The sequence below is a fragment of the Moschus berezovskii genome, chromosome 23, assembly GCF_049115385.1.
Source record: "Moschus berezovskii isolate FMDL1 chromosome 23, NW_MosBer_1.0, whole genome shotgun sequence".
Taxonomy (NCBI): Eukaryota; Metazoa; Chordata; class Mammalia; order Artiodactyla; family Moschidae; genus Moschus; species Moschus berezovskii.
This window is the reverse complement of record NC_142482.1, coordinates 43239256-43266998: the sequence shown is the minus strand read 5'-3', so window position 1 is coordinate 43266998 and position 27743 is coordinate 43239256. Positions and strand designations below refer to the sequence as shown.

The following is a 27743-nucleotide window of genomic DNA, read 5'->3' as shown; positions in this document are numbered from 1 at the left end:
ACATTATCCCTGGGGTCAGGTATGCAGAGGTGAACTGCAACTAAATACCACAAGTGCAATATAGATGACAGCAGCTAAAGAGTGTTAGGAGTCCAAGAGGTGGGCAGACTTGAGTCAGGCCCTTCTTAGGTCAATTTTTCATGGAAGGTCCAGAGGGGGACCACATTGGCATCTCCCTATAGACCCTGCAATCCAACTCATTTCATAGGGAGGCCACTGTTGTCACCCCGTCTGTGAACAGATTCCCTCTGCTCAGACTAGGGATGAAACATAAGCTGTTTAATAGGCGCAGTACAGGGGAGAGCATGACCATTAAGCAAAATACAAGCAGTACCTGCATTCTGAGATAATACCACCCCCGTCAGTGGTTTCTGTCCTGGACTGAGGACCTCACCACCCATCCACCTGCAGACCCCATAGCTGAGGGCTGAATACTGGAGAGGTCATATAACAAGACCTCAGGGTTAGTAGAATGTCGTCCTTCTCCAGTAGGGGGCCCAGATTAGTTACCTTAACCCTTTTAGGTGGGGCCCAGGAGGAGGAGACTGGCGAAACCTGTAAGTCCCTTTCTAATTATCTTTCCCATAAGGCTGCAAATCCAAACCACAGGGACTTACCTGCCAGTCTCAGGGCCATGTTGTTATAATGTGGTTCACTGGGGAAGATCTATGATGAGGGCAAAAGTGAATTATTGTCCTGACTAACAGTTGGCAACAGTCCTTCAGTGGTCAACTGGTGAACTCGATGGCACTGACTAGTTGCCTCTGAGTTAAGAAGGTGTCAGCACTGGGAGCATTGTTCCTGGGATATGTCCACTGCTGAGGGAGTGGTTTTCCTGTCTCAAATGTTGAAGCAGCTCATTCACAGCCCCAGCAGCAATGGAGTTGTGAGGCAGGGGAAGATGCCACTGTGTGTCATTCTCATGGGCCCATTCCTGAACTTCATGGCTGAAAAAGTGGATTCCCTTGTCACTATTGATGTCCACGGGGGTCCTGAATCTCTCACACAGCTGTTCTAGACCCCAAACAGTGGCTTATTCACCAGCTATCTCTTTGGAATCTAAGGAGCCATGAGCGTGGGGCTGCTACTTTTAAACTAGAAAGAGGCTCTGTGGTTAACAGGATATCGTCAACATAATGGAAAGAGATTCTTCTCTTAGTAGACAGTTGCCACAAGGCCCCATATGCTAGTGAACGGCCCACATGCTCAGAGTCACCCCTGCAACTTTCTGTTCCTTGTCCTTATTTCCTAACATCTCCCATTCACAAGAGTTTCCTCCATCTTCTGGCTGACTCACCATTCTGCACCCTGCAAGCCTTGTACTTGCCCAGCCTTGAGACCAAAGAAATAACCTGGACACAGTGATGAAGACAGCAGTGGCTTATTAGACCGTATACGTCTGAAGCCAGGTCCTGGAGCAGCACCTCCACAGCCTGTGGCAACCAAGGAGCAAAACACACAAGGGCTGGGCCTGGGGAGGTTACCATTTATAGGGGGAATGACATCAAGGAGGTTGACTCATCAGTTACCAGGGAAACCAACAGCCAGGGCACTTCCCTCCCAGCCACGCAGGTTAACGACCATCATGAGCACAGCTGTTTCCCTTTAATAAACTAGCAGGTGGAGCCGTTCTGGCCTAAGGAGCAGGTGGAAAGCACATTCCTGTGAACAGAGTGTAGGTGAAGCATGTGTAGGTCAAGCAGGAGATGTGCAGAGAGCAAGAGATAAGCCACCTTGAGAGGCCTGACCATACGCTAGTGCTTTAACTCAGTTCACCAGACATTCATTAAAAATGCTTATTTTGAAGACTGAAAGCATGGCACAGCCTTGGAATGGCGGGGCCTTCAGCATGTCAGTTACACCCATTTAGTGCTCTCAGTGACAAGATTGTTGTTGTTCGGTCACTAAGTTGTGTCCGACTCTTTGTGATGCCATGGACTACAGCACACCAGGCTTCCCTGTCCACTATCTCCCAGAATTTGTTCAAATTAATGTTCATTGAATCAGTGATGCCATCTAACCCTCTCATGCTCTGCCACCCTCTTCTCTTTTTGCCTTCAATCATTCCTGGTGTCAGGGTCTTTTCCAATGAGTTGGCTCTTCACATCAGGGCAAAGCATTGGAGCTTCAGCTTCAGCAAGAACCTGTCATTTGTGTGGGCCCTTTCCAAGCTTCCACTGGTGGAAGGCAGGGCACTAGAAATGTGTTCATATAGTCTTAAGTGTTTGAACATTTTGACCAGTTTTAACCACAGCTGTGTAAGACCACTATATGTCTCCATTCTGTTGGCCTCCATGAGTGCTGGGTGATGAAGTGATAGATGCAACTGTTTAATATAAGGCAAAGCTTAAGTGGGAATATGTTTAATTTGGGCTAGAAATTAGGATATGTTTGTGTGGTTTAGGTCAATAATGGGTAGAGTTAAATTACTTCTGCTGCTGCTATGTCACTTCAGTCATGTCCAACTCTGTGCAACCCCATAGACAGCAGCCCACCAGACTCCACCGTCCCTGAGATTCTCCAGGCAAGAACACTGGAATGGGTTGCCATTTCCTTCTCCAATGCATGAAAGTGAGAAGTGACAGTGAAGTCGCTCAATCCGACTCTTAGCAATCCCATGGACTTCAGCCTACCAGGCTCCTCCGTCCATGGGATTCTCCAGGCAAGAGCTAATGGAAATGGCAACCTACTTCAGTGTTCTTGCCTGGAGAATCCCAGGGATGGGGGAACCTCGTGGGCTTCCGTCTATGGGGTCTCACAGAGTCAGACACGACTGAAGCGACTTAGCAGCAGCAGCAGTAGCAGCTAACCTGGTATAAGAACAGCTTCCTGGGATACTTATTATATCATCCATAATGCCTACTCATGTGTGTAATGGAATTTAAATACAATGAAAAGGAGTGAATCAAATGAACATGGGGTTTCCCAGGTGGAGCTAGTGGTAAAGAACCTACCTGCCAATACAGGAGACCTAAGATACACAGGTTCAATCCCTGGGTAGGGAAGATCCCCTGGAGAAGGGCATGGCAACCCACTCCAGTATTCTTGCCTGGAGAATCCCATGGACAGAGGAGCCTGGTGCACTACAGTCCACAGAGTCACAAAGAGTCGGACACGACTGAAGCACGCAAGTCGCATAGTCAAAAAACAAAACAACTGTGGTGTGGGAAAAACATTTTCGTATGTGTTTTGAATTTCATAAAAGACAACAGAAATCACTTTAAAAACTTGATTGCAATTGCTGGGTTGTATGGCAGTTCTATTTCCAGTTTTTTAAGGAATCTCCACACTGTTCTCCATAGTGGTTGTATTAGTTTGCATTCCCACCAACACTGTAAGAGGGTTCCCTTTTCTCCACACCCTCTCCAGCATTTATTGCTTGTAGACTTTTGGATAGCAGCCATTCTGACAGCCATTCTGTGGTTTTGATTTGCATTTCTCTGATTATGAGTGATGTTGAGCATCTTTTCATGTGTTTGTTAGTCATCTGTATGTCTTCTTTGGAGAAATGTCTGTTTAGTTCTTTGGCCCATTTTTTGATTGGATCGTTTATTTTTCTGGAATTGATCTGCAGGAGTTGCTTGTATATTTTTGAAATTAATTCTTTATCAGTTGTTTCATTTGCTATTATTTTCTCCCATTCTGCAGGCTGTCTTTTCACCTTGATAATAGTTTCCTTTGCTGTGCAGACGCTTTTAACTCTAATTAGGCCCCATTTGTTTATTTTTGCTTTTATCACACTCCTGGGGATACACACCGAGGAAACCAGAATTGAAAGAGACAAATGTACTCCAATGTTCATCGCAGCACTGTTTATAATAGCCAGGACATGGAAGCAACCTAGATGTCCATCTGCAGACGAATGGTTAAGAAAGCTGTGGTACATATACACAATGGAGTATTACTCAGCAATTATAAAGAATACATTTGAATCAGTTCTAATGAGGTGGATGAAATTGGAGCCTATTATACAGAGTGAAGTAAGCCAGAAAGAAAAGCACCAATACAGTATACTAATGCATATATATGAAATTTAGAAAGATGATAACGATAACCCTGTATACAAGACAGCAAGAGACACAGATGTATAGAACAATCTTTTGGACTCTGTGGGAGAGGGCGAGGGTGGGATGATTTGGGAGAATGGCATTGAAACATGTGTACTATCATATGTGAAACGAATCGCCAGTCCAGTTCAATGCAGGATACAGGATGTTCGGGGCTGGTGCACTGGGATGAACCAGAGGGATGGGATGGGGAGGGAGGAGGGAGGTGGGTTCAAGATGGGGAACACATGTACACCCGGGGCAGATTCATGTCAATGTATGGCAAAACCAATACAATAATGTAAAGTAATTAGCCTCCAATTAAAATAAATAAATTAAAAAAAAACTTGATTGCAATAGGAAGAGAAGAATCAAATTTCTGTCTTTAGGAGCTTTCACTGTATAGTATGTAATTTAAAAAATATAATACACCTAAAGTTAGGATCATATTAATAAACTAGTTTAATTTTAAATCATCTTTCATTTTCGATGTAGGCATTTTAATCATATATTTAACAAACAAGATCTTTCTTCTGATATAAGCATATGTAACCTTTAGGTTATATGGCCCACCAGGAAAAACTTACAGGTTTCATTAGTAAATTATTTTTTCTTTTGTCATATTAATATCATAGGGAAAAAAGAGAGTTCACGAAACAAAAATGTATCTACTTTGGAACTCCTTAATTTAGTTCAACAAGTATAGTCAGGAGGCATTTTGCTGAGAAAAAAAAAAGGATGCCCTTACCTTCCGCACGCGCCCCCCAGCTTTATTGGGATATAATTCACATGTGACATTGTATAAGTTTACATCATGTTGACTTGAAACACTTATATTTGCAAAATGATTTGTTAGCTAACACCTCCATCATGTCACATTATTACCATTATTACCACTTCTTTTTTGTGTTGAGAATGTTTAAGATTTACTCTTAGCAACAGTCAAGTGTAAAATATATTATTCACTATAATCACTATGCTGTACATGAGATTCCCAGAACTCGCTCTTCTTATAACTAGAAGTTTGTACTCTTTGACCAATGTCTCCCCCTTTCCCCTATCCCCCAGCCCCTGGTAACTCCCATTCTAATATGTACCATTGTAATCTTGTTTCTATGAATTTGACTTTTTAAATTTCCCCTATAAGTGATATCAAAGTATTTGTCTTTATCTGACTTATTTTACTCAGCATAATGCCTTCAAAATCCACTCATGTTGTGCAGAATGTCTTTCATTTTCATGGCTTAGATAAACACCTTCTTTATCCATTCCTCATTGATGGATAATTGGGCTGTTTCCATATTCTGGCTATTGTGAATAATGCTGCAATAAACAGGAGCGCAGGTATCTGAGATACTGTTTTAATTTCCTTTGGATACATAGAACTGGCACTGCTGGATCATGCAATAATTCTGTTTTTAATTTTTTGAGGAATCACCATACTGTTTTCTTTAGTGACTGCACCACTACCTTCTCATCAACATTGTACCGGGGTCCCTTTTTTCCACATCCTCACCAACACTTGTTATCTCTTGCTTTTTTGATAATGGACATTCTAATATGTATGAGATGATATCTCACTGTAGTTTTGAATTGCATTTCACTGATGATTAATGATGATGAGCAGTTTCCATGTAACTGTTGGCCACTTTTATGCCTTCTTTTGGAAAATATCTATTTAGTTCTTCTACCCATTTTTAAGTCAGATTTTTTTGTTATTGAGTTGTATGAGTTCTTTATATTTTGGATATTAACCCATTATCAAATATATGATGGGCTTCCCCAGTGGCTCAACAGTAAAGAATCTGCCTGCAATTCAGGAACCAAAGGAGATACAGGTTCAATCTCTGGGTCGGGAAGATATTCTGGAGGAGGGCACAACAACCCACTCCAGTATTCTTGCCTGGAGAATCCCATGGACAGAGAAATTCCATGGTGGGCTACAGTCCATGGGTTCACAGAGAGTTGGACATGACTGAAGTGACTTAGCATGCATGGAAACGTATGATTTGCAAATATTCTCTTCCATTAAGTAGGTTGTTTTTTCATTTGTTGATGGACTTTTTCCTGGAGTCCCATTCTTAAAGAGAAAATTCTTGTTTCAGATTTTACATTTTCTTTCTATATGTTCAAGGCAGACTCCTATATTTGAATCCTTATTGTGTTTTCAAAGACCGTGCTCCATCTCTTCAGCCTGTCCTTCCATATCTTCACTCCCATTCCAGCGTTTCTTCCCCAAAGCTTCCCTGGGTCAGGTTCCTTTCCCCACTAGGTCACTCCTCCTTTCCCTCTGTTCTCCTCTGGATATATTTCCATCCCTTCCTCTTCCCAACTAAACTTTCTGAAAATAATTTTCTTGTTTCCTCTGCTCTCTCATTCCTCTTCACCCACCATCAAACTGCAAAATGACCTGCATACCCATGTCTCTGCTGAATATGTCATGAAAAAGCCACCAGTGAACTTGTAATCACAAGGTGACTGTGTTCCTTTCCTGACCTCACCTAACTGAATTGTAGTGTACTTATTGTTGATTTGCCGTCTTTCTTTAAGGCCATGAGTTCCCATGATAGTTGTGTCCTCCTATTGTTCCTCACACGTACAAGCCTGACCCTTTAATCTCTGTTGTGTGTGGGCATTTCTTATTCTGTCCACTCCTTGAATGTTGGCATTCTGTCTTTGGCTTGGTAGTTTTTCATTCATGGGCTCTTCCTGAGCACTACACATTTAGGTCTTTAGTACTGAGCATACATACTTTTATATCTTTGTCTCTATCCCAGTCCTTTTTGCAAGTTTCAGGTATACAGTCAGGCTTTTTATTGCTATTATGCATTGAATTGTCTCCCCAAACGATGTTGAAATCTCCCAGTACCAAATGTCACCTCATTTGGAAGTAAGGTCTTTGCAGATAACCAAGTTAAGATGAAGTCATTAAGGTGGGCCCTAATTAAATACGACTTGTATCTTTATAAATTAGGGGATTTATTTTTTGGCTGCGTTTGTGACTTGTGGGTTCTTAGTTCCCTGACCAGAGATCAAGCCCTGGCGAGAGCAGTGGAAGTGCTGAATCCTAACCACCGGACCACCAGAGGATTACCCAAACAGGGAATTTCTGACATAGAGACAGATATGTAGAGAAGAGAGATGAGATGAAGACACACAGAAAAAGCTATCTGCATGCCAAAGCATGCCTGGAGCTACTGGAAGAGAGGCGTGGGACAGCTCTCTCACAAATCTCAGAAGGAACCAACTCTGCTGACATTTTGCTTTTGGACTTCTAGGATTGTGAGACAATAAATTAGTACTGTTTAAGCCACAAGCCTGAGGTATTTTGTTATGACAGCCCAGGAAAGTTATACACACATCTGCTTGTTTACCCCACTTTTACTACTAATTCATGTCTCAAAGTCAAATCATTGTCTTCCCCCTGAAAAGGACTCTTCCTGAATTCTCCGGCTTAGTTATTCAGACCACTTTCTATCCCATATCTAAGGTTAGAGGCCCAGGACTCCTATCTCCTGTCTTCTCCTGCATCCATCTAACCCAATGCCATGATCTTTCAATTCTACCTCCTGAACATTATTCATGTCTTTCTTCTTTCCATGCCAGCTCTTCTAGCCCTAGGTCAGTCCTCGCTGTTGCTGTGTAGACCACTAACTAGCCTCCCTGATTCTGGAATTGAGCCAGCATGTTCTATCTAGAGAGAAAATCTGCCCATGTCACTATCAATGCTAGGATACTCTTCAAGCTTTTTAACATGGCAAACAAGACCTCCATACTCTGTCACACTCACCTCCCACCTTAATCTTCTGTCCTTCACTAACTGACCATGTAGGCAAATGACTTCCTTTAGAATCCATCCATTTTCTTGCTTTCATGCTTTTGCATAAGTTGTTCTCCAACATGGGAAATTTTACCATAACCATCCTCATTTAACATATAGATCAGGAATTACTTGCAGAAGATCTCCCCTTTGTTCTTCAGTTTAGGATTAGATTCCCCCATCTGGTCTCCTCTGTATGTTCCTGTATGTTCCCCTGCTATTGTACCTAAGATAATGCACTGCCATGTATTATTATATCTATCTTCCACATTTGAATAGGGACTGTGTCTAATTTACTCGAGTGCTCCGAGGGTTTAGATTCTAGACTACGGAAAATCTCAGTAATTGCTCTTGCTTATTCAAATATGACCTTCTTTATCCTTGCCCTAATTTTTCACGCAGAACTAGTGTCCATAACATCACTTCTATACAAAATAACTTACTGGCTATCATCTATTCTACATGTAAAGATCATCACAGGGAGCAACATAGAATGCAGTTCTGGTCCCTCTGAACATGCTATGACCGACTGACACCCACAAATTATAATTTAAAGAAATACTGATCTATTTCATGTTTTGAGCTTTATATATGACTTTACTGAATTCGTTGGATCCTAGAAGGAGAAACATTGCAGACTCATAGTGGGTAATTTAACGACAGTGTTAAATGAGACTACTACATAGGGCTGAGATGGTGGGAAGAAAACCATAAGATATTCCAGGGCTTGCAACATAAAGGCCAAAAAAGGTTTGAAAGGACAGGGGGAGAGAGAAGTTACAAGAAGGTATGGAGAGGGTTGTTTGCTAGGAGCTGTGAACTGCAGAGGAAGGATCTGCCACCTGCAGTCTCCATGGGGAGGAACAGTAGAGATAAATACTCCTATCCTCACTCTCCTGCCTCCACCGAAAACCCAGCAGAAGCCAGTAGAGAAAGTGTGAGGTGCAAACCACACAGGTCAGCCTCCTGGGACCTGAGCAGGATGGAGGGGAGTGGAGCACACAAAGGAAGGAACACATGGACAATACTGAGCCCAACAAATATAAATCAGTATTCGTTTTTGCAAATAGGAGGAACCAGTGCCTTAGTGAGGTTATTGCCCTGCATTAAGAGTTTCAAAACATTGTTTCCTGTTTAGAGATCCAAAATCTATGAATCTAGCATACTGGATCCCATACAGCAGCTCCTCTGAATCCACTGTTAATTCTATGAAGATGACAACTTTTTTCTTGGCTATCATTTTATTTGGATTTTCATTCATCTTATATTTTCCTCAAAAAGAAGTCTGAGTAAAATAAAGAAATGATCTCAGATTTGAAAAGAGCTACAGCAAAGAAATTTTTTTCTGTTTGTCCACCACTGAAGCCTTCTCATTTGTGAAATAAAGGACCTAATGACTTTCCATCCAAAGTGGGGTAACTAAGAAAGAAAAATGACATAGAGTTAAAATGTAATACTCCAACATAAAATAAAAATTAAAAAGTTTAAATTGTGCCTCTGTGGTTTTAACCATAGATGAAATCATTACTCTTTACCTTCATAAATGAGTAAGTTTTCTTTCTTTGGCCCAGTCTTGGACATCTGCTTTTCCAAAGATAAGATAGAAGATCAGCCCTAATGTGTTAATGACAACTGTCAAGAAGAAGACATTCCTCCACCCAAATTCAGGGTCCTGAGGAAAGAAAAGTTCAAGTAAGTATTACCCTTCTCATTCCCTTTTCCTGTGAAACTTACATTAATAGTTTAGAAGACAATGTTCACTAGTGGATCTTCATGTCAAAATTCATTTCCTAAACACAGCTTAATAATTTGATGGAAAGAATTTCAAAATGGATTCAGAATGTTCTTTATAAAACCACTACAATATTGTAATTAGCCTCCAATTAAAATAAATAATTTAAAAAATGGACTTAGGGATTTTTACATTTAACCTCCAGAATTGCATTTGTCATTATTTATCAAAGTGCCAAACACTTTCTCTTTTGTGTGAATCATGACTCTCTATACATATTTACAAATATATACACTAATAAATTTCTTCTTCTCCAGTGCAAGAAGAATCTTGCAAGAAGATGACTGTGAGTTTTGAAGCTAGATAGGTCTAAGAAGAATTCTGATTCTACATCCTCTCAGTGGAAAGACATATTCTATCAGATTTTAATCATCAGGAAATGAGGATATTAATACTTTATTTTCATAATTAGTATGAGAATCAATAAATTAGATTACTGTATATGAAATACCTATAATACTCCCTGCATGTATCAGACACTTAAACATATTTGCTTTTATTATCTCTTTGCTTTTGTATGGTTATGCAAATGAAAATTTCAACGTGTTGCAGAAGACATGACAAGTTGCATATATGCATGGATTCATCATCGTCTCATAGGACATGTATGTCACTGTGTGATTTCAAAGACTGGAAATTACCAGTGGATCACCAGGGAGTGCTTTGGTTTCAGTATGAGGTCATGAAAGAAACTGTTTTGTATTTTCCTTGGCTACGGTGATCTTCATGACAAAGTTACTCATGATTTAATTTTATTCTCCAAACTGTGAAAACATTTTTTATGATATTATTGTTATGAGTGGATTTGGCAGAGCATTTTAAGAAAGCCTGACAAGAAAACCTTACCTGACTGAGAAGAAATCCACTGACAGTAGGTCCCAGGACAGCAGATATCTGTGCAAACGCCCTTAAAGCTCCCATGAGAAAACTAGAATGCCTGTGGGTGACAGGAATGTTTCAGGCTAGATCCACATTTGTTTGGCAGCATGCTTCAGCCCTGGAATGTATCATATATTAATAGCAATTATGTCAAAAAGACTTTCTCTGTGTATGTTCAATGAAAGGCACTGAGGCAAATCAATAATGCCCTTCCCTCCACATACCTGAAAATGGCCACAATCATCATCGCTCATGATTTATAATTTTGCAAAGTTTGAGGCTTCTAGAAGCCTGAAGGCTAAGTTTTTTTCAGAAAGTATGAAAATGAGAGTGGAGATTACAGTCCTACCTTGGAGCAATATCAAAGGCATTGATATAGACCCCTGGATGACTTAACATGCCTAGTCCACAGGACAGCGTCAGAAGGCTCACTGCTATGATATAATTGGAGGCAACGTATGGCAGAACCAAAAGGAATGTTGAGGAGGGGAGACTTCCTAAGGAAAGAGGAACAGACAAATTAAACAACAAACATTTTTGGATGTTGTATGCCTTGTGAATTATCAGACATTTTGGCCCTGTTCTTACCTAGAACTGTGACAGTTTTCCTCACTGTAACAAGCCTAAAATTCTTGGTCAGAAGGAAATCTGCCAGGTAACTTCCCAGGAGGCAAATGACCCAGGCAATAATGAAAGGAAGGGCAGACAGGAAACCACTCTGAAGGGAAAACATTCAGTAAACCATCATAATAAAGGCTGGGAGACCACACCTTATACTGATAAGTCACTAATAATCACACTGACAACTCTGAAATCATACTTTCCTAAGAAAATCAGTGGTCCCTTCCATCATACCTTCAGAAAAGCTACTCACCTGACTGTTAAACTATTTCTTGGTAATAAAAGATAAATTTTTCTAGATGAATGATTTGTGAAGGCAGAGTAATTTGAGAGTCATGCAAACAGGAAAAATGGTTGGAGGGAAATATACTCACATTTCTAATATCAATGTTGAACACAGAGCTAATGTAAGTTGGTGCATATATAGTTATTATATTAATTAACCACTGATGGCTGAAACAGCAAACACACATGGACCAGAGAGGTAGAGATCTGATCATAGCTTTGATGGGAAGAGGCTGCTTAGTAGAGCTGACCTGAAAACAAATTTACTGATCAGAATAGTAAGATCTGAGACATGCTCACATGTTCGTAGTCACTCTGATAAATTCAGATCTCTTGTATCTCTATTCAGATACAAGATCTCTGGAGAAGGCTGAAGTTTTATGTGTACCTGTTGGGCCAAGGAGGATATGATATATTCTTTCTCTATAATGTTTATCCGTGGATGAGTGACGGGGTCATCATAAACCAAAACACACCAGAGAGGAAAGCAGAGACAGCCAAAACCTCCTGCAAGGAGAGATTAAATTGGTAAACTTCTGTGTGAATTTCTTTTTAATTGGGACATTTTCTGGCATGGGTCCTGGGAAAAGCTCTTGCTCATAATATCTTCTTTTCCGTTCCGTTCCATCGCTCAGTCGTGTCTGACTCTTTGCGACCCCGTGGACTGTAGCCTATCAGGCTTCTCCGTCCATGGGATTCTCCAGGCAAGAATACTGGAGTGGGTTACCGTTTCCTTCTCCAGGCAAGAATACTGGAGTGGGTTACCATTTCCTTCTCTTCTTTTCACTTCTCAAAAAATTCACATGAATATCACAGCTTTTTTAATAGGTCTAGAACCTATTATTTTACGTTTCTTGATTATTTGTATGCATGAAAATCACAGACCCTAGAAATGGCATTAAACTTGGTATCTCAACTTTTTAAATATTAGCTAAAGAAAACTTTAGTGAAAGTAGAAGCAGAAACAGATTTTACTTTCTTGGGTTCAGAGATCACTGCAGATGGTGACTATAGTCATGAAACTGGAAGATACTTGCTTCTCAGAAGGAAAGCTATAACAAACCTAGGCAGCATATTAATAAAGCAGAGATATCACTTTGCTGACAAAGGTCCGTATAGTCAAAAGCTACAAGCCTTTCCAGTAGTCAGGTACAGATGTGAGAGTTGGATCATAAAGAAGGCTGTATACCAAAGAATTGATGCTTTCAAATTGGGTGCTGGAAAAGACTCTTGAGGGTCTCTCGGACTGCAAGGAGATTAAATCAGTCAATCCTAAAATAAATCAACCTTCAACATTCATTGGAAGGACTGATGCTAAAGCTGAAGTTGTAATACTTTGACCACTTGATGTGTACAGCTGACTCACTGGAAAAGACCCTGATGCTGGGAAAGATTGAAAGCAAAAGCCGAAGAGATTGGCAGAGGATGAGATGATCAGATAGCATCACTGACTCAATGGACACGAACTTGAGCAAACTCCATGAGATAGTGGAGGACAGAGAAACCTGGTGTGCTGCAATCCATGGTGTCACAAAGAGTCAGACCTGACTTAGCAATTGAACAACAACAACAAAGGAAGACTATATATCTACTCACAACACTCCTGACACTATCTGTGTTGGTTTTTCACACTAAGAAAGTCTCTAGTTCTCTTCATGCACCAAGCTAGTGTCCTACAATTTAGCCCAATTCTGGCAGTATCTGGCATTAGCACAGACCCTACAGAGTAAGGACTCAGTCACATAGACTGCCCCCTACTTCATATACTAATTGCGACTAATGAGTCCCCAAATTAAAACTCCCACACTTACATTAAACTTTACCACAAATTCTGAGATTCCTGCAACTCCCTCTCAGTTTGATAATTTGGTGAAATAGCTCACAAAACTCAGGGAAATATTCATTTTTATTTACTGGTTTAATATAAAGGGACTTCCCTGGTGGCTCAGATGGTAAAGCATCTGCCTACAATGCGGGAGACCCAGGTTCAATCCCTGGGTTGGGAAGATCTCCTAGAGAAGGAAATGGCAACCCACTCCAGTATTCTTGCCTGAAAAATCCCATGGATGGAGGAACCTGGTAGGCTACAGTCCATGGGGTCACAAAGAGTAGGACATGACTGAGCGACTTCACTTCACTTTCACTTTATTATAAAGGACATGATACAGGTTCATGATAAATGAACAGCTGGATGGCATGAATAGGATATCTGGAAGGGTCCTGAGTGTAGAAGCTTCTGACCCTGTGGAGTTGGGTGTGTGCTACCCTCCCAGCATGTGGGTGTGTTCATCAACCTGGAAGCTCTTAGAACCCTATAGCTTAGGGATTTTAAGGAGGCCAAATCATGTAGGCATACAATGCTGTGCTTAGTTGCTCAGTCGTGTCTTACTCTTTCCTACCTCATGCACTATGGCCCACAAGGTTCCTCTGTCCATGAGGATTATCCAGGCAAGAATACTGGAGTGGGTTGCCATGCCCTTCTCCAGGGGATCTTCCCAACCCAGGGATCAAACTCAGGTCTCCTGAATTGCAGGTGGATTCTTTACCATCTGAGCCATAACTGATTATTAATACAATCTGAAGCACCCTCTCCTCCCAGGAAGATGGAGGGTGGGGCTAAAAGTTCTAAGCTTCTAATCATGGCTTGGTCTTTCTGGCGGCCTCCATGCTGAAGCTATCCAGAAGGCTACCAAAAGTCACCTCATTAGATGAAAGATGCTAGAGTCACCCGAGATATGAAAACCTGGGAGTGGGGAGATAGTAACTTACCAAATATATAGAAGACAAAAGGCCACCCGAGGGTTTGACTGATGATGCCACCCAGCAGGATGGCGACGCAGGTTCCCAGCAGCAATCCTGCAAAGACAGAATAAGGCCATGGGGGCTGGACTGCCACCCGCTAGCTGCCTACAGAAGGACAGGTGACATACTAGAGAGCACTCTCACCATAAAGAGATGAGCATGGTAGAATATATATGTGAACTTCAAGTTTGTGATTGAGTTCATAGGTTCTCCTAAAGACCCAATTTCCTGGTAGTTCCTTATTATCACTGTAGATGACAACCATGCTTCCTTTATGCTATTTTAATTTTTAATTACACAATTCATATAACATATATGCTTATTATAAAAGTAAATTACCACAAAGAACCAAATGCCCCTCCAATCCATTTCTACTCTTTTCTCTAATGTTAACCAGGAGCTACAATTTATTACATGATGTATAATTGCATACTTTTCTTCTCTGTACACATACATAATATATATTGATATGTACATGTTGCTTTGTAAATGTATTTATGAAATATGTAGACAGAAAGTTAGATACATTTGCCTATTAATATGCTAACAACACTTTTTTTATTTCCATGGCTTTACAGAGTATTCACATATAATGTGGGCACATTTCCCTTTTACAACTTTTTCAAAAATAGACTATTAGGTTTTTTTAATTTCCCAGATGAACATTAACATCAACTGGTCAAATTTTATATATATGTATGTGAGTTATTATTAACTTTAAATAACTAGGACATAGGTACAATAATGTACCTATTGTCCCGTGACATTTATTTTTTAGTTGCAACTGGCCTTGTAAATATTTCCATGTCACTCTAGATTCTACAGCCATTGCAATTTCTGAACATAAACTTAACTATCACTTCTGAACATAAACATAATTTATTTCTAAACAGTAAAATATCAGAAGTAGACTTGCTAAATCATAGATTGTACATTTTTTTATTTTGACAGATACTGCTGAAGTATCCTGCTAAAAGGCCATACCAAATTAAGTTGCCAACAAATACTTTTTCCTCATCTCTTGACAACATTGAATATCCTCAAAATTCTAATATAGTTTTCCAAATGTGAATATAAAACAGTATACCTTTTTTCTTTTTATAGTGAAGTTGAATTATTTTTCCTATGTTTGTCATTTTTTATTTCTTCTGTGAAAAGTCAGTTCATAATCTTTTTGTTTCTTTCACTTAACTTTTCTGCAATTTATAGAATCTTTATGTGTTATAAATAACCCTCTGTCATGCTGGCTGCAATTCTATTCTCCCACTTTTAACTTTGTTTATGGTGTGTTTTGTAATCCACCAGTTGTAAGTTTTCATGAGGTTCAGATCTATGAGGTTCCTCTGTAATGACTTCTGAACACTCATTTGCTTAAAAGGGCTTTCCCGATCCCACAGTTAAAGAAAAGATCACTTATGTTTTTCTTCTCATTTGGCCATGCAGTTTATTGAGGCATCTTATCTGTGTTATCTCCTTAAGCACCAATTTCCAAATTTACAACTGAGGAAACAGAAACATGGAAAAGTTAATTAATCACTATGAACAAAGCTAGTGGAGGTGATGGAATTCCAGTTGAGCTATTTCAAATCCTGAAAGATGATGCTGTGAAAGTGCTACACTCAATATGCCAGCAAATCTGGAAGACTCAGCAGTGGCCACAGGACTGAAAAAGGTCAGTTTTCATTCCAATCCCAAAGAAGTGCAATGCCAAAGGATGCTCAAACTACCGCACAATTGCATTCATCTCATCTCACACGCTAGTAAAGTCATTCTCAAAATTCTCCAAGCCAGGCTTCAGCAATACATGAACCGTGAACTTCCAGATGTTCAAGCTGGTTTTAGAAAAGGCAGAGGCACCGGAGATCAAATTGCCAACATCTGCTGGATCATGGAAAAAGCAAGAGAGTTCCAGAAAAACATCTATTTCTGCTTAATTGACTATGCCAAAGCGTTTGACTGTGTGGATCACAATAAACTGTGGAAAATTCTGAAAGAGATGGGAATACCAGACCACCTGACCTGCCTCTTGAGAACCCTGTATGCATGTCAGGAAGCAACAGTTAGAACTGGACATGGAACAACAGACTGGTTCCAAATAGGAAAAGGAGTACATCAAGGTTGTATATTGTCACTCTGCTTATTTAACTTATATGCAGAGTACATCATGAAGAATGTGATGGAAGAAGCACACACTGGAATCAAGATTGCTGGGAGAAATATCAATAACCTCAGATATGCAGATGACACCATCCTTATGGCAGAAGGTGAAGAGGAACTAAAAAGCCTCTTGATGAAAGTGAAAGAGGAGAGTGAAAAAGTTGGCTTGAAGCTCAACATTCAGAAAACTAAGATCATGGCATCTGGTCCCATCACTTCATGGGAAATAGATGGGGAAACAATGGAAACAGTGTCAGACTTTATCTTTTTGGGCTCCAAAATCACTGCAGATGATGATTGCAGCCATAAAATTAGAAGACGCTTACTCCTTCGAAGGAAAGTTATGACCAACCTAGACAGCATATTAAAAAGCAGAGACATTACTTTGCCAACCAAGGTCCGTCTAGTCAAGGCTATGGTTTTTCCCGTGGTCATGTATGGATGTGAGAGTTGGACTATGAAGAAAGCTGATTACCGAAGAATTGATGCTTTTGAACTGTGGTGTTGGAGAAAACTCTTGAGAGTCCCTTGGACTGCAAGGAGATCCAACCAGTCCGTTCTAAAGGAGCTCAGTCCTGGGTGTTCATTGGAAGGACTGATGCTGAAGCTCCAATACTTTGGCCACCTCATGCGACGAGTTGACTCATTGGAAAAGACTCTGATGCTGGGAGGGATTGGGGGCGGGAGGAGAAGGGGACGACAGAGAATGAGATGGCTGGATGGCATCACCGACTCGATGGACATGAGTTTGAGTGAACTCCTGGAGTTGGTGATGGACAGGGAGGCCTGGCATGCTGTGATTCATGGGGTCACAAAGAGTCGGACATGACTGAGCGACTGAACTGAACTGAAGGTCATACAATTAATAAGAAGGAAAGGCAGCATTTGAAATGAGACTGCCTGACGTCAGGACACAAATCAATGAAGACGGATATCAGTACCTTTTTCCACCATTGCATCCATCAAAGCTGCATTCTTTTCTCTAAACTCTCTGCCTTTATGCCAGTTATAATGGGGGACAAGACACTGCATCAGTCCGAGACCTGGGCCCCTCTTGTTCTTTCCACCTCTTTGCAACCTATCTTAAATGTATTAACTCACCCCATTTTCCTTCTTAGGTCTCACTCTGTGTTTTAAATTGGCTTGACAAACTGCAATTATAACACCTGTTTTTGTCTGTGAGCCTAACTGTTCCATGACTCCTGGCTTGGTTGTGCACCTGGGACTACCACTTCATTGAGGCAATTTCCCCATGATAGATATGCTTTATTTATTCAACATTTATGTTTCTAAGACTTATCCATGTTGTTGCATTCAGCTATTCATGTTTATTGCTGTATGATATATGATCCTTAAAGATGTGTGTATCTGTGTGTTTCCATTACCTATGAGACCTGCCCCAAATATGAGCTACCAAATCTGTTTAGTTTGCTTACTCTTCTTCATTAATTTATTGAGCTCCTCAAGTGGTTACAAAGCTTCCTACCTATAGGTATACCTTTGTGGGCCCGTTAGAAGAAAATACAGTATATTTTGTCCTAGAGGCTAGCAGTAGCTGGGCTCTTTTGCTAAGGACTTCCCCAGTGGCTCAGTTGGTAAAGAATCTGTCTGCAATGCAGGAGACACAGGTTCCATTCCTGGGTAGGGAAGATCCCCTGGAGAAGGAAATGGCAACCAACTCCAGTATTCTTGCTTAAAGAATTCCATCGACAGAGGAGCCAGGCAGGCTACAGTCTGTGGGATCCCAAAGAATTGGACACAACTGAGTGATTAATTTTCACTTTTACTTTCTGCTAAGGACAGGTACTTTTCTGAAAGTCCTCCTCCAATCTCAAGAGCTGAGTGATGCTGTCCTTAGTGCAGCCTACTAGGGAGCCCCAGCATGAGTGGAAATGGTAGTTTCTCTGAGAATCACTGAAGTAGGCAAGTAGGTTCAGTTCACACCACCTGTTCATGGGTTCCTCCAGTGATGTTTTTGTCTGGGCCTCCCAGACAACCATAAGTTCTGTGTTCCCAGAACCAGGTTCTGGAGGCCATCTACCTGGGGCTGCTAAGATTCCCCAAAACCAAACACAAGGGAGACTCTAGAACTTGCAGTCTTGTACGTTCCCAAGATTCCTCTAGACAGTCAGTTGACCTATCCCAGGTGCTCTCTCCCTATTTAACAGGAAATGAGAAGAAAAGGAGTTGCCACTTTTACAAGATCACTGCCTTCATTCCAAGTCTTTTAAATTTTCCTTCATGCTTTTCAACTCTTTAATTTCTTGTACTATATTCTGGAAAAATATCTCAATATTTGTCCAGTTCACTGACGAGATGGCCTTTTCCTCATATAGGCATTCAGATCTTTCATTTCAATTAAAAAATACTAGCAGTAATATTTTTAATTAGCAACTATTCTTTTTAAGTGAATATGTACACATATTCCCCTGGATCTCTCTGATATTATTCATTAATTATTTAAAATCTTCTCTTTTTCATTTGGATTAATTGCAGTTTTTGAGTTTGGTTTCTTTCTTTCACTGTCTTGACTTTCTCCAAATTTTTGAGGATTTAGGAAGACCATTCCTTATTTATATTTGAGGACATCCCTTAGTAAGCTGTGATAACTAAAGTGAATCTCCTTAGTCTAGACTGGAGCCTCTACTCTCCTACCAGTGGATGTGAGGTCTGATGACAAAGATTAAACCTCTGGAGTTGTGAAGGGCTCTCAAAAGGCATAAGGTCAGGCAGGTGTGTATGTGTGTGTATGTGGCTTATTGTCTGGACTTGAAGAGTCCTTGGCTCTCTTACTCAGCAGTCATACTTTGGCCACCTACAATGTGTTAGAGATGTCCATCACCAAAGGCTGTATATTGTCACCCTGCTTATTTAACTTATATACAGAGTACATCATGCAAAAGGCCAGGCTGGATGGAGCATAAGCTGGAATCAAGATTGCCGGAAGAAATATCAATAACCTCAGATATGCAGATGGCTCCACACTTATGGCAGAAAGTGAAGAGGAACTCAAAAGCCTCTTGATGAAAGTGAAAGAGGAGAGTGGAAAAACCGGCTTTAAACTCAGCATTCAAAAAACTAAGATCATGGCATCCGGTCCCATCACTTCATGGCCAATAGATGGGGAAACAGTGGAAACAGTGACAGACTTTCTTTTCTTGGGCTCTAAAATCACAGCAGATGGTGACTGCAGCCATGAAATTAAAAGATGTTTGCTCCTTGGAAGAAAAGTTATGACTAACCTAGACAACATATTAAACAGCAGAGACATTTATTTGTTGACAAAGGTCTGTATAGTCAAAACTATAGTTTTTCCAGTATCATGTATGGATGTGAGAGTTGGACTATAAAGAAAGCTGAGCACCGAAGAATTGATGCTTTTGAACTGTGGTACTAGAGGACTCTTGGGAGTCCCTTGGACTGAAAGGAGATCCAGCCAGTCAATCCCAAAGGAAATTAGTCCTGAATATTCATTGGAAGTACTGATGTTGAAGCTGAAACTCCAATACTTTGGCCATCTGATGTGAAGAACTGACTCCTTAGAAAAGACCTGATGCTGGGAAAGACTGAAGGCAGGAGGAGAAGGGGACAACAGAGGATGAGATTGGTTCGATGGCATCACCAACTTGATGGACATGAGTTTGAGCAAGTTCTGGGAATTGGTAACGGACAGGGAAGCCTGGCATGCTCTAGTCCACAGGGTCTCAAAAAGTCAGACACAACTGAGTGACTGAACTGAACATGTTAGCCACATTGTTTTCATTTTCCATTACTCCTCAGTGTAACTGAAATTTCTTCCTCTGGAGTTTTCATTCCAGGCACACTGTCCAGGCATATCATTATCAGAAAACTGTTCTCAGGACAACTGAGAGCAATTCCAAAGAAGATTAAGTTGGATCCATGCCTTACACTGAACACTAGTATAAATCCCAGGATGTCAGAAATTTAAATATAAAAAATGAAACCATGCATAGTCAATAAAAGCCATGGTTGGATCATTTCCAACTATGAGTCAAAGTCCAAAAACCATAAAATAAAAGAATGATCAATTTGACTACATCAAAATGTATTTTTGAAAAATGGCAAAAATCATTATAAGCAAAATCAAATCACAAATGACAGCCGGGGGGAAAAAACTTGAAAGTCATGTCAGAGACAAAGGACCCAGCCCCCTAATTTATAAATACTTGATAAACATTAAGCAGAAGACAAAGAATCTTGTAATGAAAAAAATAAAAGTGGTCAAAAAACAAAATAGCCAAACTGTCAAAGAACTCAGTGAAAGAAATATTGGATTGTAGTGGACTCGTTTCAGTTATATGTTTTTACCTGATACGGCAATGCCACAGAGTCGACTTCGTTCATGTGGAGGACTCCATCTTTCCCAGATTGCAAACTGACCCCCATATCCTAGCCCCTGAAATAAAAATAGAGTTGTTGATACATGGTCCCACAGAGAAATTCATGTTCAGTCATATTTATAAAATATCTGGGTACCAGGCTCATGCCCTGAAGTATTCGAGTTGCAATGAGGAAAACTAGTCCAAAGTCAGCTGCCAGAGGGGTGAAAAGAACAAGAAGTGAGGATCCAAGCAGAGCAGCACCAACCACTCGCTTTGTTCCTACTCTTCCAGCCAGGAATCCACTGGGAGCCAGTGTCAGAATCATGCCATAGTTGAGAGCACTAAAGATGATGCCCTGGATTTGAGGGTTCCAATCATACACAGGGGCCTTAAAGAAAAAGACAGTGCTTTGGTAAGCCATGCATAGGAAGGTTCTTTCATAACTTAAGAAGCTTCTTTAGATTTTTCACTTACTTACAAATCACAGTTTCCTCAATTAAAACTTTTTAATATAATAAATTCTAGAAAAATATGGGGAGGGAGGAGGGAGGGGGGTTCAGGAGGGGATCACATGTACACCCATGGCTGATTCATGTCAATGTATGGCAAAACCCACTATAATACTGTAAAGTAATTAGCCTCCAATTAAAATAAATAAGTTTTTTAAAAATTCTAGAAAAATAAACATTGAAATAAACAGCAAAAACAAAAACATAACTTGAATCTTGCATTGCTTACCCCTGCAGGAAGACTCTTTGGGGAATTATTTGGGTCACCAAAGGAATTAACAGGCAACCCCTCAGTGGAGTCATTAAATGAGGGCTGATGGTTTGTGCTGTTGACCATGGCTACCATGGTGATATTCATGATAATATTTTGTGCCATTATTGTGAAGTTGCAGAGATGTACGATGAAGGCTATTCCATAGCGAGTGGAACAAATGCTAGGAACTAGAAATATTAAGACAGTATATTAGTACTTTCCTTATCAAACCCTTATTTACTTTTCATAAGTTAAAATACAGAAAGGTATCACCTGATGATTCAAATGCACTTCTATTGGCTTTGGGAAAGAAAGATTACAAAAGGAGGAAACCATTGAGTCAAAGGATGTTTTACACCACAGTTTTATAGACCCTGACTTGTTCTGGGGCGTTCTGTTCTTCTTGGAATTTTGTCTTTCCAGTTCTTAGGTTATTGTAGTCTATGGCTGATGAAATTACTCATAGTTAAATATATATCATATATTTATTATGATGATATATATTAAAAGTAAATACATACATAAAAATAAAATATGTATATATATTTATATAATTTATAGGTACTACATTATATACATAGATAATGTAAATTTAAAAATATTGAACGAGTTGTTTACTGGTGTAGATTTATTATTCTTCTCATATATCTTAGTGAGGGCAAACTTTCACTTAAATTTTGAAATTAAACCTATAAGTTTTCTCATTAGAAAAAAATTGACACCCACAAACTATGAGAAAATATAGTAAAAAAATTACAGAAGAAATGAGCACAAAATTTAAATAATCTGTTTTTGTACTTTCAGGAAAGATGGCTATTGCCAGGAAGAAAGTATTGCAACAATCCAGAAGAGAAGTGAAGAAGCGTGGACTAGGTTGGCAACTGTAGAAAAACTAAGATTTGATAAGATCCCAGACAGATCCCACTAGGTGAGTTACTGAATCTTGGTTTCAAGTTTACAGATTGGGGGAGGAGCATTGGAGGGATTCTTATTCTAAACAGCAGGAAAAATGGAATTGGCTGTTCACTGAGGAAGAGATCTGTGGAAAAAGAAGGTTTGGGACAGTGGAGTGATAAAGAACTTATTATTGGACAGTTAAGGATGCCTTTTAAGAACTCAGGAGATGCTGAGAATGTTGGATATAAAACTCTAGAGTTTAGGAGAGATGTAGAGGCTGAGGCATAACACTGGGATTTAATAGTCTACAGATAATACTTGAAGCCATGATATTTAGAAAATGAGAATAAATAGAGAATATAACCAAGGACTGACTCAAGGGTTCTCCAACACTTGGAGGTTGGATAAATGGGGAGAAATTGGCAATAGAAACTAAAAAAGAAGGGTAGGTGGGATAGGAGAAAACCAGGAAGAATGTCGTGACCTCAAAGCCAAGGCGTAAGGGGCTACAGCTAGGAGGGAGTCAGAAGGTATGTCAGATGTTTTTGGTAGGTTATCTAACATGATGACTGAGAATTATCTCATTTAACCCTCACAACAATCCTATGAGGCAGCTACTGCTATTTTACAGGTGCAGAGAGGTCAGCTAACAGAATAACTCAGGTGTTTATGCTGTTATATCCACTGTGCTGCCTGTATATGGTGGCTCCTATTCTGTCCCAGATGATTCCATGAGAATACCTTTGCCACAACCCCAGTGCCCTATGGGGTTTGTATGACCACATGGAATAGGAGAGGAGGATAATACTGTGCATCATCAAGAAGTCTTCAAAACTTCAAGAAAAGAAGTGCCTTGAGGTTTACAAAAGAGCCTTTCCCTCAAGGCTATACTCTCTTAAGTGGAGTACTAATCTTTGCATTGAATGGAGGGAAGGTGAAGGAATTTGGAAAAAACTGGAAAATACACTGTAATTAGAATGAGGAATTCAAAAATAATATCTTTGTAAAGTTTTCCTTTTTCAGGAATGGATGATGATTTCCAATGTCAATCAGATCAGCTAATAATTTATCAGTTCTTGTGGCCTCTGATTTCTCCAATGTACTTTGGGATCATAGAGGCCAAAGGCTATTAAAAGCGATTATCAGCAAACCAGGTGACTAATGGTTCACAAATGGGTAGAGTGAAGACCTGCCTCTTGTGATTGCTGAAAGATCCACTAAAGAGTATATTTAAAAGGCTTAGTCTGCTGCTTGCTGCATATTAAGTTACAGGCAGCACAGTGGATAAGAGCATAGACACCTGAGCTATTCCCTTAGTTGACCTCTCTGCAACTGTAAAACAATAGCAGTAGCTGCCTCATAGGATTGTTGTGAGGGTTAAATGAGTTAATTCTCAGTCATCATGTTACATAACCTACCAGAAACATCCGACATACCTTCTGACTCCCTCCTAAGTGTAAGTGTTCCCTATAGGCTACTATAGGCTTCCCTGGTGGCTCAGACGATAAAGCCTCTGTCTACAATGCGGGAGACCTGAGTTCGATCCCTGGGTCGGGAAGATTCCCTGGAGAAGGAAATGGCAACCCACTCCAGCACTCTTGCCTAGAAAATCCCATGGATGGAGTAGCCTGGTGCAGGCTCCTCCGTCCACGGGGTCGCAAAGAGTCAGACACGACTGAGTGACTTCACAAGCTACTATATGTGTCCTAAATCTCTGTGTGTTCTTGACTACCCTGCGCAGTTTTCAGAATCTTAGTTCCCTGGTCAAGGATCAAACCCAGGTCCCCTACCGTAGAAGTTCAGAGTCTTAACCTCTGGACCGCCAGGGAATTCCCACTGTGTCCTTAAAAATGGTTTCCTGTGTCTAGTGAAAATATATGGAAAATAATGTTGGTGCAACATCTCGTGTTAAATTTTTAAAAGTCAGTATATAATACAAAAATACTGCATTTGGTCACATTGACTTAAGGTACATCATTTTTGCTCCACTAAGAATCAACTGATCAACTAATCAACAAATCAAACTTAACAGATCCAAAACTAAATTCCAATTTCCCCCTCCCAGTCCTGCCCCAACCAAATTGTTTTCCAACTCAGCTGACAGAAATACCATCGTTCCAAAACTTTACAATTTATCCTTGATTTTTCTTCCATAGCCTACATCTCATATACCTAGAACAGAGTGTGGTCTTTACATTCGAAATGTATGTAGAATTCTACAGCATTTGTAGTGCTCTAGTTATACCATAAATTTGGTCACACCCTTTTCTGCTCAAAATTCTCTATGTGGTCTCATTTTGTTCAGATTAAAAACTAAGGTCTCTATAATGGCCAATGGAAATTAAATAGTTGTAACCATTGCTTCAGATTAGTATTTTTCTTAGGAAAAAGGCCTGAGGAAGTACTAATTCCAACTGTAGACAGGTGTTATGTTAAAGGATATCATGAGATGTATATATACATGTATTGGAAAGGAAAATGGCAACCCCCTGCAGTATTCCTGCCTGGGAAATCCCATGGACAGAGGAGCCTGGTGGGCTACAGTCCATGGGGTCACAAAAGAGTCAGACGTGACTTAGTGACTAAACAACAACAACATATATGTGTGTGTGTGTGTACACACACGCACATACATATAGATATGTTATATATAATATATACAATGTTATATCTGTGGAACTACATCTATCAGTTAATCTATGTATATGATGTGCTAAGCCGCTTCAGTTGTCTGACTCTTTGTGACCCTATGGACTATAGCCCGCCAGACTCCTCTGTCCATGGGATTCTCCAGGCAAGAATACTGGAGTGGGTTTCTATGTCCTTGTCCAGGGAATCTTCCCAACCCAGGGACTGAACCCACAGCTCCTGCAGCTTCTGCATTGCAGGAGGATTCTTTACCGCTGAGTCAAAGCAGCAGCTGCTGCTGCTAAGTCACTTCAGTCGTGTCCGACTCTGTGTGACCCCACAGAAGGAAGCCTACCAGGCTCCCCCATCCCTGGGATTCTCCAGGCAAGAACACTGGAGTGGGTTGCCATTTCCTTCTCCAACGTGTGAAAGTGAAAAGTGAAAGTGAAGTTGCTCAGCACAACTTAAATATACAACCCCAGGAAGAATTTTCAGGTAAAAAATACTTTCTCTATTGGATATACAGGAAAAATAATATGTATCCTTTAAGAATAATGATTATAAGGCAAACAGAAACATGTGTGGTCCAAAATACACAACATAATATATACATCACAGAATTATGTAAAATATACATATAAAAAGAGACAATAAAAAAATCACAGTGGTTGAATTAAGCTTATTGATTTTTTCATTTCTTGATTTTTCAAGGTTTCTGTAATTAATTTTTTAAATTATCATAATTAAGCAATGTAATTATGCTTATAATATTACATGCAATAACAAGCAGAGTACACAATACTATGTGTAGACAATTTGGTAGCAATTATCAAGAATGTAAATGCATATGGATTAAGATTAGAAGGTAATCATCAAAAGTAAAATACTTTTTTAGAATAGTGGTATTTGTTTCTTTCATGTCTTTATAAAGGTACAATAATAGTATTGAATACTTGATTTCCAAAAAAGAATTATACAACTTGAAACAAATTCATTTCTTTGCATTACAACATTGTAAAAATCCACCATAAAATCCTAAAACCACCTAGTCGAGACTGAGTTTACCTTTCCTAGGACTGAGCTTCTCATCCCCTTGTATATCTTGAGAGTTCTTCCCTGCTGTGGGACTCAGCTCTGTCATAGTGGTAACTGTGTTCTTCTCTTCTGATGTCTGTTTTTCACCTCTCAGGGTGATGGTGTATGATCCTACATATCAGGCATTAGAAAAGAGACTCCTTTAAAACACTTAAAAAGTGGGCAACAAAAAATATTAAATAAAAAGTGGGCAACAGGCAAACAAAAGCTGGTGGAAGTCACTTGGAGTCAAGTAGTCCACCCGACCAGGAGCCACTCTCCTATCCAGCTACCCTTTTGGCAAGGTAGGGCAGGCCAAAGTAACCTAACTCTAATTCACATCTGGCTGAGTCTTGTCCAACATTTATTTACATTGTTTAACCTGTGATCAGAAGCAGCTTTGTTTCAGGAAGAATCTCAAGCTCTAGAATCAGAGGACCTCTGATACTTCGTAACTTTGCAAGAGCAAACGAATTAACAGAGACACCTCTGCCTCTGTTCCTTTATCTGTCAAACTACTGTGATGAATTTCATTAAATATTACTGACTACCAAAAAAAAAGTTAGGCCATTCCATCTGGGTTGGGTAGAAGAGGATCATCACCTACTCTTGGCTCAATACAACGGGTATACCTAAGGTTTGGAACTGTTTATTATTTAGGATATGGAGTACTTACCATGTGCCAGTTTCAGAGTGGTAGATTTGGAGCTTGGCGTTCCTTAGTTCACATCTTGGCTTGTGATTTACCTAATGCGCCAAGTGTTACCAGGAGCAAATTTGTGTATGTCAGTTTCCCATCTGTTGTTAATAACAATGACAACAACAACAGTGCAGCTGCAGCACCTTCATCAAGGATTTATAAGGATTCAATAGACTGCACATGGTTACTATATGGTTTACTGCCATCATTGCTGGAGTTTATTTCACTCAGCATAATTATTTTGAGTTTCATCTATGTTGCCCATATTAATACTTCATTCCTTTTTATTGCTGAGCAATATTTCATGGCATGGTTATACCACAATTTGTTTATCCAGTCACCTTTTGATGAAAAATTGCATTATTTGCAGTTTGTGGCCATTAAAAATAAAGCTGCCATGAACATTCAAGCACAGGTCTTTGTTTAGACATGTGCTTTCATTTCTCTTAAATACCTGTAAGTAGAATAGCTGGGTCATATGATAAATATATGTTTAACTTTTTAAGAAAATGATAGATTGCTTTTCAAAGTGGTTGTACCATTTTACATCCTCACTAACAGTGTATGAGAGAGTTCTAGATCCTCTACATACTAAACAGTTTGGTGTGGTCAGTCTTTTTAATTTTAGACATTCTGAAAGATGTGTAGTAATATCTCATCATAGTTTAATTTTCATTTCTCTAATGAGGTGGAGCATCTTTCTATGTGTTCATTTGCTATCCATATATCTTCTTTAGAGAGGTATCTCTTCAAATCTTGGCATGAGGCATTCTAATTCCCTGGTGTGGCCAAGACTTTTTAAAAACAGACCTTTACACCTGAAACTAACAATATTGTAAACCAACTATACTTCAATTTTTTAAAAAATAGGCCTTATACACATAGGTTAACTGCCCTGATTTTAAGTGCAAATATTGTTTGGGAGATACTTGACTAA

The 27743-nt window shown here is 39.8% G+C and overlaps 2 protein-coding genes across 2 annotated transcripts in view; both read right to left on the bottom strand.

Annotated features, from left to right (window-relative positions):
* The window catches only part of H1-1 (H1.1 linker histone, cluster member), a 263156-nt gene that overhangs the window by 129837 nt on the left and 105576 nt on the right, over nt 1–27743 (bottom strand). The window lies entirely within an intron of this gene.
* SLC17A3 (solute carrier family 17 member 3) lies at nt 5106–26233 on the bottom strand. Its single transcript, XM_088831500.1, has 12 exons — nt 26098–26233; nt 21484–21695; nt 20900–21133; nt 20732–20819; nt 14213–14299; nt 11832–11950; nt 11533–11694; nt 11126–11255; nt 10887–11034; nt 10505–10595; nt 9402–9538; nt 5106–9285 (listed from the first exon to the last, which is right to left on the bottom strand). Exons 1-11 carry the CDS (start codon nt 26171–26173, stop codon nt 9404–9406), a joined length of 1482 nt encoding a protein of 493 aa, XP_088687626.1. The 5' UTR covers nt 26174–26233; the 3' UTR covers nt 5106–9285; nt 9402–9403.